General features: G+C 36.8%; 1 protein-coding gene across 3 annotated transcripts in view; it reads left to right on the top strand.

Moving 5' to 3' along the window:
- Nucleotides 1-11254, top strand: part of ANKS6 (ankyrin repeat and sterile alpha motif domain containing 6) — a 37167-nt gene extending 25913 nt beyond the window's left edge. The window contains exons 12-18 of one of the 3 annotated variants that reach the window (XM_065667800.1): nt 3223-3409; nt 4230-4346; nt 5699-5766; nt 6949-7065; nt 7980-8076; nt 10475-10520; nt 10834-11254. In XM_065667800.1, coding sequence (XP_065523872.1) covers nt 3223-3409; nt 4230-4346; nt 5699-5766; nt 6949-7065; nt 7980-8076; nt 10475-10520; nt 10834-10837 — 636 coding nt within the window. In that variant the 3' untranslated portion in view covers nt 10838-11254. Of the gene's footprint in view, nt 1-495; nt 811-3222; nt 3410-4229; nt 4347-5698; nt 5767-6948; nt 7066-7979; nt 8077-10474 lie in introns of those variants that run through there. The other 2 variants (XM_065667801.1, XM_065667802.1) reach the window with 2 other exon arrangements.
- The last annotated feature ends 862 nt before the right edge of the window (nt 11255-12116 follow it).

Below are 12116 nucleotides of genomic sequence, written 5' to 3'. Positions count from 1 at the left end.
ATAATAAAACATGATTTTGATTTATTATTTATTTCTCTCTGTTTAAAAAAACCCCGCAAATGTAATACTTTGGGTAGATAGAGCCTCACTGTTATTTTGATTTCCTGTTATGGTCCTGACTGAGTCCTGTGTTCTATATTTGTGATTCCTGGGCTTTACTTTGAAGTGGTACAGATAGTTTCCCTACAGAGGCACAACCTGAGTGCTCAACACTCAGATAATTTGTACCGGAATCTGTCAGCCACAACAGTATGTGTGTATCTTGTCTGCTCCAGAAGGTGTTATTTTTTTAAACAGCATGGATATTAAGTTGTCATCGCGGTCAGGTTTTGCTTCTGAGTACAGGCTCTATTATCTGTGCTGACTTGCCTATGAATTTCCTGGGATAGCATTGCCCTCATGACCTGCCCATTTTAGTGCATGTTCTTTGAAGTTAACAACTGCTTTGTACAAAACTTTTTAAAGATTAAGATTTTAAATCTTTAAATTTTGCAGAGACACAAGTTAGAAAGAAGAATCATCAGGGAAGATGTGATACACTATTGTGAAATGTATGGGTTTATTCACCCAGGGAAGCATTGCATTTCAGAGATCAAGAGAAAGAAGGAACATAATTTGGGTGTTTACTTCAAATGTCTGGTATTCTGACAGTGTTAGAACACATGACCAAGAGCAAAATTTCTCAGCTTTTTGATTGTGTAATCTCCAAACAGCTTGTTTTGCTTTGTTTTGTTTTCTTAGCATCCTTTAATGAGGTTTCTTTCTTGAAGTTTTGCCCAAAGAAATAAAAATGGCCAGAGTATAAAATTACTACATTCGCTGTCTCTTTCTGTGATGTCTTATAATGACAACAGTAAGCAATATGTATATTTAATCAGTAAATATCAATGATAAGTTATGAAGTTGTCCAGTGATTTAATGGAAATTTCTGGGGGACAAAAATCAGAAAAAGTGAGCAATTACCAATGCCAAAACAGTTTCCATGGATAGTCATTTTGTCTCTAATCTATCAGTCCTGATTCTGAAGGGACTAGTGGTTGCTTTTCAAAGATGAGATTGGGAGCTAAAATGTGTTACTCTGCCCAAAAGCTATGGACTCATACTGATGCTTTGGCACATGATTATCTTTCCTCCCTTTCTATCCCACATAGCTGCTCCTGGGGCTGTACATGATATGTCTCTTTCTTTCCTGTAGACAAAACCACTTTATTATACTTTTCCCTCTTAAAGTCTCCTCTACTGAACAGCTACCAAATGCTTTTTCTTTCAGAGGTGGTCTGACCAATGTATTCCTAATTAAGTTCTCAGCAGTTACTCTCAGCTTATTTTTATCTTGGAAATAATTTCAGAAGAGTTGCTTGTGTGCCCTCCCCAAATCTTATTTTCCTCCAGTTACATTAGCCTATTAGGAGATAATACCTGTGCCACTGAGCTTTGGGCTGCAGCTCTTGGGGCCTGTTACCGCCACTAGGAAGTTTCACTGTTATTTCCACACTGGAAGAAATTAGGGGATAAAGCATAATAATGAGATGCAGTGCCCTGCAGATCATCTTCTAGGAAGGGAGTTCGTCGTACTTCTGAAAAGATTTTTGAATAAAAAATATTCCAGTATGGTGGAAAAGCAACAGCACTTTCAGTGCTCTTTGCTTAGATACCTAGATGAATTTCTCTCTATCCAACAATAACAAAACATGTAATCAGTGTATCACATCTGAGGTGATATTTGCTACTCAGTGGCTGTTGGGAGTACAGAATCGTGCTTGGGTCTGTTCTGGTTGCAAAAGCTTAAACACACTACTTTGTAATCAACATTATAAATGCTGAAAATTTAATATCCATTGTAGAAGTGCTTGTGCCCTCCCATTAGGATCATGCTGTCTGAAGTTGGAAATAGCTGATCTAAAAATGTGGCAATATTTATACTAATCAATTCTGTAAAAGTTACCTGTGAGGGGTGGGATTGTACAAGCCTTAAAGGAAAACTGTAACAGTTCGCAGGGTGATGTAGTTTAAATAAGTGCAACAGTGCACTTGAGAGGGAAGACCATTCTGAATCACAAATGGTTAGTAAGAGAATACAGGGATATTTGGGGGCAAAAAAGTTGAAATGAGTTCACACTGCTCTTCAGAGACTTCTGAAATTTGTATCATGCTACATTGCTTTTAGTCGATTTAATGCAGGGCTAAGGAGGTAGTACATTCTGGCATAGGATAGAGTAATAGAAGCATGTTACCACTCAAATAAGATTTTATCTTCTAATATGCATCTCTTACGTAGAAAAGTTCCATTTATGCTATAGCACAGAGGCAAAATTGTACAGAGGCAGGAACCACTGCCATTCTTCCTTCTTGTCTTGTTACCAAGCTCAACTTTGTCAATGTTTTCCTTGTAGCGGCCTGACTGACCAAAGGTACTCTAAGTTAAACTCTTAATTTAGAAATCGAGGAGAAAATCACCTAACACTTCTTTTTAGGTCACATAATGCCAACATTGAAATTTGTGAAGTGATACATAGATTGAGGAATTTAGAAGATGCAGGACATTAACTTGTTTTGGAAAAGACTGATATAGAAACATATATATATACACCTACATACATACATATATATTCTCATTCCTCACTTTAATTCATGTATTTTCTATGTCTCCAAATATATTAAATGTTTGCCGAATATTTAATAAGTTTGAATAATTTGACTCGTGTCAAGTTTTAAGGTTTGACTGGAAACTTTCATTCCAGTGTAGCAAGGGGTTTAAATGCACAGAGTAGTTTATATTTGCTACATATTGCTGGTTAATCCAGCATGAAGTGCTACTTTAAATTAGCATCTGATGTACACTGACAAGCTTTAATCGAGGCTTTATTTATTTAACTAAATCTCTGAATGAAAAAGACCTGTTTTCAGAGTCAAAGTAATTTCAGCTTTTATAAAAAGAGTAATTGTGCTTGTATATAGTTTTGCTTTATAAGAAATATTTTTCTTATTCCAGAATTACAGCCTTAATAAATGTACTTTCCTGATGAACTTAAGGGGACAGACTCACCTAGGATAAATCAGTATTGCTCAAATTATTTCAGTATGTATCAAGCAGAAGCTTCTGATTGTAACTACATATACTCTGTAGATATTGTAAAAAAATTAAGTAATATTGAAGTATCATATATAACATATAATTTTATCTGTTTTTTTTAATTGAAATGAATGTATCATTAACTACAGCAAAAAATGGAAATGAACAAAAGACCTCCATCTGGGACTTCATCTACGTCGAAAAGCACATCACCAACTCTCACACCTTCCCCGTCGCCCTCCCCGTCTCCTAAGGTTCACAACGCAGAGTCCTCTCTCTCTTCTCACAGACAGGCCAAGAGCAATGGTTCCAGCAGTGGTACTATTACAGATGATGGTGAGTCAGTCCCTGGAATGATAGGAGGTTTATTCATCAAGAGCACAAAGTGTTTAAAGGTGTAACTGTACTGGGTTAGTGTGCATCTGCATGTGAGTGAGAACTTTTTTTTTTCCAGAAAAAAGTACTTCGGTGTTTCTTATTGCAGGGTTGGCATTCTTGCAGTAACTGGCTATTTTGCCCCATTTAGGCAGAGATTGGTGCCACTGTAAAACTACCATAGAGCATGTAGGTAGGCCGCTCTTATGTAGCCTCCACTCAGCCCTCCTTCCTGGATTAAATCCTGTTTTACACCCTTTGCTGAGGGTAGAAAATGCACTTTATCCATATTCAAAATGTTTCTGTGTTTTTTGGTTGGTTTGGGGTTTTTTTTTTGTTTGTTTTTTGGTGGGTTTTTTTGTGGGTTTTTTTTGTTGTTGCTTTGTTTTTTAATAAATGTGCTGAGGCACATCACGACAGACATACAATTTTAATTCATAGCATGTCTTAGCTACATGCAAATGATTTTTAAGAGCTGTATTGCATTTATTATTTTAAATTGCAAAAGGTAGCCTTATTTTGACCTTACTTTTAACTTCAGGTCATAATAAAGGGTAATGATGTCATTACTTTTCCAATAAAATTGCTGTCATTTAAGTCAGACTTTTAGGTCTAAATTACAACATTTTATTTTAAAATGTCTTATTCCTGTATTGGAAACAGAATATCAATTACTTTTCCCTTTTCCTTCAAGTAAACTTAAATTAGAAAATTGCATTGAGTATTACTGTGAAGGAACAGTAGGCAGCAGGGTTCAGAGGTGTGCATGGTTTCTTTTTAGGCAACCACTTGGTGGATCATCAACAGCTTGTCCCTCTTCTGAGAGCCAGTGATGTAGAGAATCATGACCGACGAAACCATATGAGAATAAAAGGAGGCTCTGAAAGCTTGGAGAAAGGTAATCTTACCCTGCTTCTATGGGGTAGTATAAAAGGAGGTGCTAAATAGGAAGAAGTAAGAGCTCTAAGAACCTTTGCTTTTTCCAGGGATGTGGGTAGGAATGCAAGGTATGAGTAGAGCAAAAGAAAGACATGGTGAGAAAGCCAAGGAGAAACAATACGCTATGCAAAAGTTGTAAAACAGAGAGGTTTCTGGTTTTGTTCAAATTTAATGTGTCATACAGACACTGGAAGAGGGAAAGAAGAAAACACAGAAGGCTGACAGCTGAACACATTGTCTCTCTGTTTAAGTGGTAAATATTATAGTTGTTCATGACTGCAAGACTCTGGGCTCAGACCCTGAATTTTTCTTCTCATATCACAACCTGTAATTTAAGCACACTAGTGTGATGAAAGAAGTCTAACAAACAATCTAAAAGAAAAAAAAAAGTTAATATTATATCTGAGGTCTTCTAATGAAGTTTTTACTTTCTTTCTGTAAGATGATATTTTTCATCAAACTGCCTGGAGACGTTCTCATGCTGTTTTTAAAGCCGGTTACCTTTTCCCATGGATTAACCTCAGTTAGGGTACCTAGACTTTTAGCTTGAAACTATGTCAGTGTTTACAAATTGTGTTAAGAATGTCAGATTAATTGGCCTTGAGGTAGAAATATCAAAACCCTGGCAGAAAATAAGACTCAACTAGAATTTTTCACTTCAGTTTTCTGTGGAATCTTCTATGTAAAGAAGGGGGCTTCCAGAGTGGTGCATAGAAAAGTGTGTCCGTCTTAAGATACTGGATGTCTTTTGACAAGCTTACAGAGTGAGATTTTCTTCCAAATTTCTGCTGATGATGAAAGAGACAGTCAAAAGACGAAGAAGTGAAATAAATGAAATTGTGTCCAGGTTTCATCGTAGCTGGACTTCAGCTATATGTGTTCAAGATGCCTGAATGTCAGGCACTTAAGGAGAAGAGGTTCAGATATACCCTTGTTATTTCAGTGGTTTGAATGAGCAGCTGAGTAGTTGCTTGCTCTACGCCGTGCCTTCTGGATCATGACATGGAAATGTGCCGTTCAGTTCATGGCCTGCTTGAGGTGTTTAGCTGTTTAACCTGCATGATCTGAGTTGTTCTTAGTGGTTTGGTTTTTTTAAGATACTTCTAATGAGGAAGAAAGGCCAATACATCAGAAATATTTTATCCTAGCAAGGTAAGACTTATGTGAAAGTAGGTAAGAACACCTTAAACCAATATTTTAATTTCTGGTGCAGACTAAATGTGATTGGGTTTTTGTTATCATGTATGCAGAGATCACTAAAATCTTTCCTGATCCATGGAGGGGGTTTTGTTTTATTTTCTATTATTACAGATGAGCTGACTGGCATCCTTAAAAAATTGTCACTTGAGAAATATCAGCCCATTTTTGAGGAACAAGAGGTATGTCTTTTTTGAAAGATTTATTTTTTAGTTTTAGAAAAAGTAGTGTGTGACACACATTACATCAGAACTGTGGTCCAGAATTTCAAATTGAAGGTTTTACAACCATTTCTGGTTCAGAATGGGCCTCAAAACATGGAACACATATTTGTGGCATTCTCCAGGATACTGCAAATAGCAGCCTACAGTTTTGATATAGGTAGACTATATTGCCTCACAGTTCTCCCCCGCCCCCACTCTGTTTTTACACTCTGCTTTTTCTGTATATGGCTAAACAGTTATAGGACACACTTTATCATCCCTAGAATCACAACTGGAACATCATTTGTAGATGGAGAGCAGCAGGTTATGAGTCACTGAGATGGATGCAATGAAAGGAAATATGGCTAAAAATAAGTAAATTAAATTAAAAATAAGTAAAATTAATTAATTAGAATGTTTAAGACAGTATCAGTTGTGAGCAATAATCGTTTGTTTGGCCAAGGAAGAGAGGAGTGAATGGATATACAGTAAATTATCATTGCTTCAGAGTTCAGGATTCAGCACCACGAACACAGATTATTGAGCTGCATCACAGTACACCAAGTTTATTATTGTTCCCTGCATGATAGGGAAGGGAGGGAGCATTTTATAGAAATGAATATGCTCTGTATGTGAAGGTTACATCGTTTTGAAAAGTTTTAGATGTTTATTCTTACTATGGCCTCATGGATGCGTTGATACAATAAAACCTGATAGATGAACAAACTCTAGGTTTTCCTTATGAAACACTGAAAGAGTGCATACAATATTCTGAAATTCAAAAAATACTTGGTGGAGGGAGAGGGAAGAAAATAAATGAGAGAAAATTTAGGATTATTCAACTAGCTGCTACCTTAAGTAGAGGAATTTTTGTGGTGAGTGTGTATTTTGTATTGATAGAGGTTATCTGAAAAGAAATGGAAAATAATATTTTAAATATACTGTCATAAGTAATTGAGTTATTAACAGCCAGTTCAAAACCTGACAGCAAGTGGTAAAGTAGGTACCATTTGGTGTTGGTATCTCAGTAAAAATCGTGGTGTGCACAATATTTAGAGTAAGTCTGTACAATAAAAAAAGAACCAAACACTTAACTAGGCAAAGATTAACTATTACAGGTTAAATTTGCCTTGTCTTTTTTTTTTTCTTTTTTACATGCAGGTGGATATGGAAGCCTTTCTTACACTTACTGACGGTGATCTGAAAGAGCTGGGTATAAAAACTGACGGATCAAGGCAGCAAATTTTGGCAGCTATTTCTGAACTGAACGCAGGAAAGGTAGATTTTGAAGTACTGAACTTAGTATTTAATTCAAGACTTGGTTATGTTGTTAATTCGACATACATTTTAAGATTCAGTTTCTTATGTTAGTTAGAAAAAACAATTTAATGTTTTCCGAACAAACTATTCAATGTATTTGATTAGTGAAAAATATCTTCCTTTGTGGTACTCCCTGTTCTCTTTCACTAAGTCTTTCTAGTTACTGGAATTTGTACCAAAAGCTACTAGTAACACAAACATTGGAAACACTGCAGTTACTGAATATTGATTTTTCAGCTTTTTGATGCTAAAAAGAATCATCTGGCCACTGTGGTCCAGTTGAAAAATATAATGTAAAAAGAAAGGTCTCCTTTGTTTTGCCTAGCGGTTCTTGATTTCTTTGTGACTAGGTAAATAGCACTTCTGTCATTCTGTACACTTTTATTGCTTTTCAATTTTACATTGACATAAACAGATTTGCTAAGCATGGCTTACAGTGAGAAATGTTCTTGTCAGAGGGATTATGGACTGGAGCATCTCTTTAGTTAGGCCTGCTGACGCTTCTGAGCTGCTTTTTCAGTTTTGAGCTCCATTCTCCGATACTGGAAGCTCAGGTAACCAAAACATAATTTCCCAAAGTTAAGATCAATAGCAGCAAGTGATGAGGCTAAAAATTAGGGAAGGTGGATGATGTGTTTGATGTGCCATTCTATAAAGCTATGAAGAAAATCATGAAAATGTTTACATTGCTGTCTGATAGTTTTAGGAAAAGATTACTGCAAGGTAAGGATTCGATATTATTCCTGGTAGTACACTGTGACTGTCTGGGCATAGACTCACATATTGACACTTTTTTTTTGTGTGAAGTCTTAATAAATTTTTTAAACCAGAAATTTAAGAATACCTTATTCTAATCTATTGTGCTTTTACAGGGACGAGAGAGACAGATCTTACAAGAAACTATACACAACTTCCACTCTTCCTTTGAGAGTAGTGTTAGTAACACACGACCTCCAGGTCATTCCCAGTGTAAGTAGCACCTGAAATTAATTGAAAAATGTATGGATACTTCTAATTAATACCGGCTAGAAGACAGGATGTAGCAAACAATCCGGTTAACTGCTTTCAGGGTTAATGACTGATGCATGCCTGTGTCTTTTGCTGAGACTGTACACAAGATTTCAAGGTAAAAAGTTAGAGATATTTGTATGATTTTTATACGCACTTCAGTACTATCTGAAATAAGCAGGTTTTTGTTATGCGCTAATAAATGCAGAAATGCGTATGAAGACAGGCTGAGGAAGTTGGGTCTGTTCAGCCTGGAGAAGAGAAGGCTGCTTGGGGACCTAATAGCAGCCTTCCAGTATCTGAAGGGGGCCTGTAAGGATGCTGGGGAGGGACTCTTCGTCAGGGACTGTAGTGACAGGACAAGGGGTAATGGGTTAAAACTTAAACAGGGGAAGTTTAGATTGGATATAAGGAGGAAGTTCTTTCCTGTTAGGGTGGTGAGACACTGGAATGGGTTGCCCAGGGAGGTTGTGAATGCTCCATCCCTGGCAGTGTTCAATGCCAGGTTGGATATAGCCCTGGGTGGTATGGTTTAGTGTGAGGTGTCCCTGCCCATGGCAGGGCGGTTGGAACTAGATGATCTTAAGGTCCTTTTCAACCCTAACTATTATATGATTCTATGATTAAATTTTATATACTTGTATATATATATACACAGCAGTGGGAGGTGCATTTCTGTATGATTCATAATTTACTTTTGCATACTCTATAGGAGACAATTTTACTTGGTGCAATCAAGTAGATTAAATACATTCAAGGTTACAGTTTCCTGGCTTAGCTAGCTATGTTAGTTACGTATTTATTTATGTATGTATACATTTAGTTATTTTGTATGGGTAATATTTTACTGTGATTGTCTATAGTCAGTTTCTTTGGAATGCGTCTATTCCAACAACCAGTGTTAAAGTGCCTCTTAAGCTCCTTCAGTTGCTTACTCTGCAGTTTACATCTACTCAAAAAATCATTTAAGTTCTTTAATGGTTGCATTAAATAGTATCTCAGGTATTGTGTGCTTTAGGAGGCCTTAATAATGACCAAGTCCCAGTTGGTCATTTTCAGTCAGCTGAGTATCACTAGATATGTGAAAGTAGGCACTGTGTCTTGAGGAAAATGGCATGCTGGGGTAGCTAGTCAGTGTGGCCTACTTTCTGTAGTCTTCTTGGCTGAAAGCCACTATCAGGTGTCACTGTGTGCATTGTGAAGCTTACTTCCCATTCTCAGAGTACTCTGTGTGTGTGGGAACTTCTGGATGTCTCTCAATAACATCCCAGACTTGAAGAGCCTTTTCAGTAGGTACTACTAGGTGAGCAGAAGCTGCTATTTGGGATTTGCTAACACGGTGCAGTGAACTGGAATTACTTAAGAACTGAAGAGACGTACAAATGTAATGTCTTCAAGCAACTTGCTGAGTTTTCTCCTAGGGCGTTTCTTAATCTCATTATGAAAAAAAAAAAGAAATCAGCAGATTTGGAGGTAAAGCTAACTGCTGTTTAGCTTAGTTTACGTTCTAATATAAAGTTCATTGAAATGCTTGTAAGAGCAAGATGAGCCTCATCACTTGGTATAGACATCCATCTGCCTCCCCACCTAAACATAACACTTCTTTTATAACAGGTGGGAAGAAAAGAGAACAACCCCAACATCTAGCAGGGACACTGAACAATGGCTTTTAGATATCAAAAGAATAAACTAAGTGTTCTCCAGATACAAGTTAAATGAAAAATAACTATGCCTATAATGAAAAAAGAATATGATGCCATTCAATCTATAATTCTGTGCAAAGATTCTGGTCTTCCAGTTTCTTTTTACATATGTAAAAGTAAAGAGTATTTTGCATATTGATACATAATTACACATGTATTTGCAGATATAAGTATTTTAAAAGATGTGACAGAATAAAGTGGAAGAGAGCGAGGAGTTGTTTGTATATTTACTTTCCACTTTTGGATTCAGAATCAAAAATATCAAATGGAAATTAATTGTCCAGAGGAGGGAGTTAAAGAGATTGTAGAGTGAGAAGTAAAAATAGGAGCGAAATCAATATAGACTTGCAGATAAATATTGTACAGGATTCAGGTACTCACTTGCTAGAAAGGTACACACTGAGGAAGGAATGATTCTGGAAAAGTTTGTGGCAGCAGATGAACTTTTCACATGTGACTTGGACTTTTCATACCTTCTCTGTACAGGAGAGTCCTTAAGGTGAGTAAAGTGAATTACAGAGTCAAATGATTGAGTCTGGTCTAATAGTGATACTGTGAAATGTGGCCCTGTTTCTTGTAGTTGTGAAATTATTGTCTCTTTAAAGTCTTGTCTTGCTTATCACTGTTTTTCAGATTTATTTTCTTTTCTTTTACAGCACCTGGCTGCTCTATAAAACCACAAGAAGCTGTTTCTCCTAAAAGGTAGCTCTTGGAAAAAAAAAATAGGTTTTTCTTGTGGTGAAGTTTGGCCTCTGGCTGAGTAAGTCCAAGTGTACAGATGGAAATTTGAAAAGCTAGTCCTGACTACACCTGCATAGGGCTTTCTGCAGTAACATGCTTAAAATTCAAATCCCACAAAGAATCAAATACCAGAGATGGCTTTAGTACTTCAGCCTAAGTGTTGAATGGTTCAAGGCATGAGTGGTCTGAATTTGAGAAGAACGAAGTCAGAAGAGCAGGAAGAATGAATGACTATGTAAAAAGATTCCTGTTTTCATTCCTCTCTTGCCCATAGATGAAAAACCCCATAGGAGGCTGACCTGGGCACAGTCAAGAAAAACAGAAGCTTGGAAGAAGGCAAGAAAACTTTCACAAATTATGAGACATGGAGAAATATGTAAACCGATCACACCCCTATTGACTGGATACAGATAAAGGAGTTCAAATTGAAAATGTAATAGTTTCATGAGAACGAATATGAAGGAAAAGTAATGCTGCATTCTTCATTAACCAAAATACACTTTCATCTATTCAATATTAAGAGGTTAGAACACCAGTAAGAGTAAATATGAAATACCTATTTGTACAAATAGCACTTTATTTAATGAAATGCATAATCTGTCACCAATATTTAAACAGAAATAGTGTTAAAATATTTTATATTGCTGATTGTTTTTTTTTGTGTTTTTTTTTGTGAGAATAAAACATCTAACTGATATTGGCTGGGTTTTTTGAACAGTGACACTATCAGATCCATAAAATATATTTTTGTAACTTCTGTAATAATTTTGAAAGGGCCAGTTATAGTAATTATGAGTGGAAATAATTTTCTGCTTAATAGGAATTATTGTACAGGAATTATTGTATGGCAACTAAAATACTAGTCCTCAGAGGCTTCTGACACTAGACTTGACTTTCTGAAGACTCACAAATACGTAACTTCATCACTGGCTGAAGTCACGTACAACTCAGGAGTACTACTGCAGGTGAAGTCAAGGTCTTAGAGCTCTAATGCAGAAGAGTGATGTCAGGTAATTATTCTGTGCTGAACTCAAGAATTTACATTTCTCTGTCCTTCTCACTACACTGGTTTTAGTGGAGTTCAGCAAAAACAAGAAGAGAAATGAGTGCAGTGATAGAGATCAGATCATCAGTGGTGATGCCCTTGCCGTCCCTCAGGTGCCTCTGGGCATGTGACTTGGTTCTATGATGGCTTCATTGTTTGGCCATCTGAGGTAGAGCTCCGAGTTGCTGACAGCAAACAGCAGAGCAGCTGAACTGTACCAGGTTATGCAGTTGTGCTGAAACAGAGCTGAACTTGAACAGAGGTAGCTAAATCCCTAGGACAAAAAGATTACAGGGGTGTATTGCAGAAAAGAGGTGTCTGTGAACTGATGAGTCAGTCAGATGCTGTCAGTGCCCTGAGATCCATGGAGTTCATGCTATTAACATTTCAGGTGTTAAGCTAACGGCCCTGTCCCTTCCTGAAGAAACGTGGATAGTTTTGGTTAATACACTTCAAAATGCAGCAGAGACTTAATTGTGGCTTCTTATTAAGACTAGGAGGTGGTTGCTTCT

This window comes from Lathamus discolor, chromosome 2 (assembly GCF_037157495.1).
Source record: "Lathamus discolor isolate bLatDis1 chromosome 2, bLatDis1.hap1, whole genome shotgun sequence".
Taxonomy (NCBI): domain Eukaryota; kingdom Metazoa; phylum Chordata; class Aves; order Psittaciformes; family Psittacidae; genus Lathamus; species Lathamus discolor.
The sequence above is the reverse complement of the archived record's forward strand: the minus strand, read 5'-3'. Positions and strand labels throughout refer to the sequence as shown.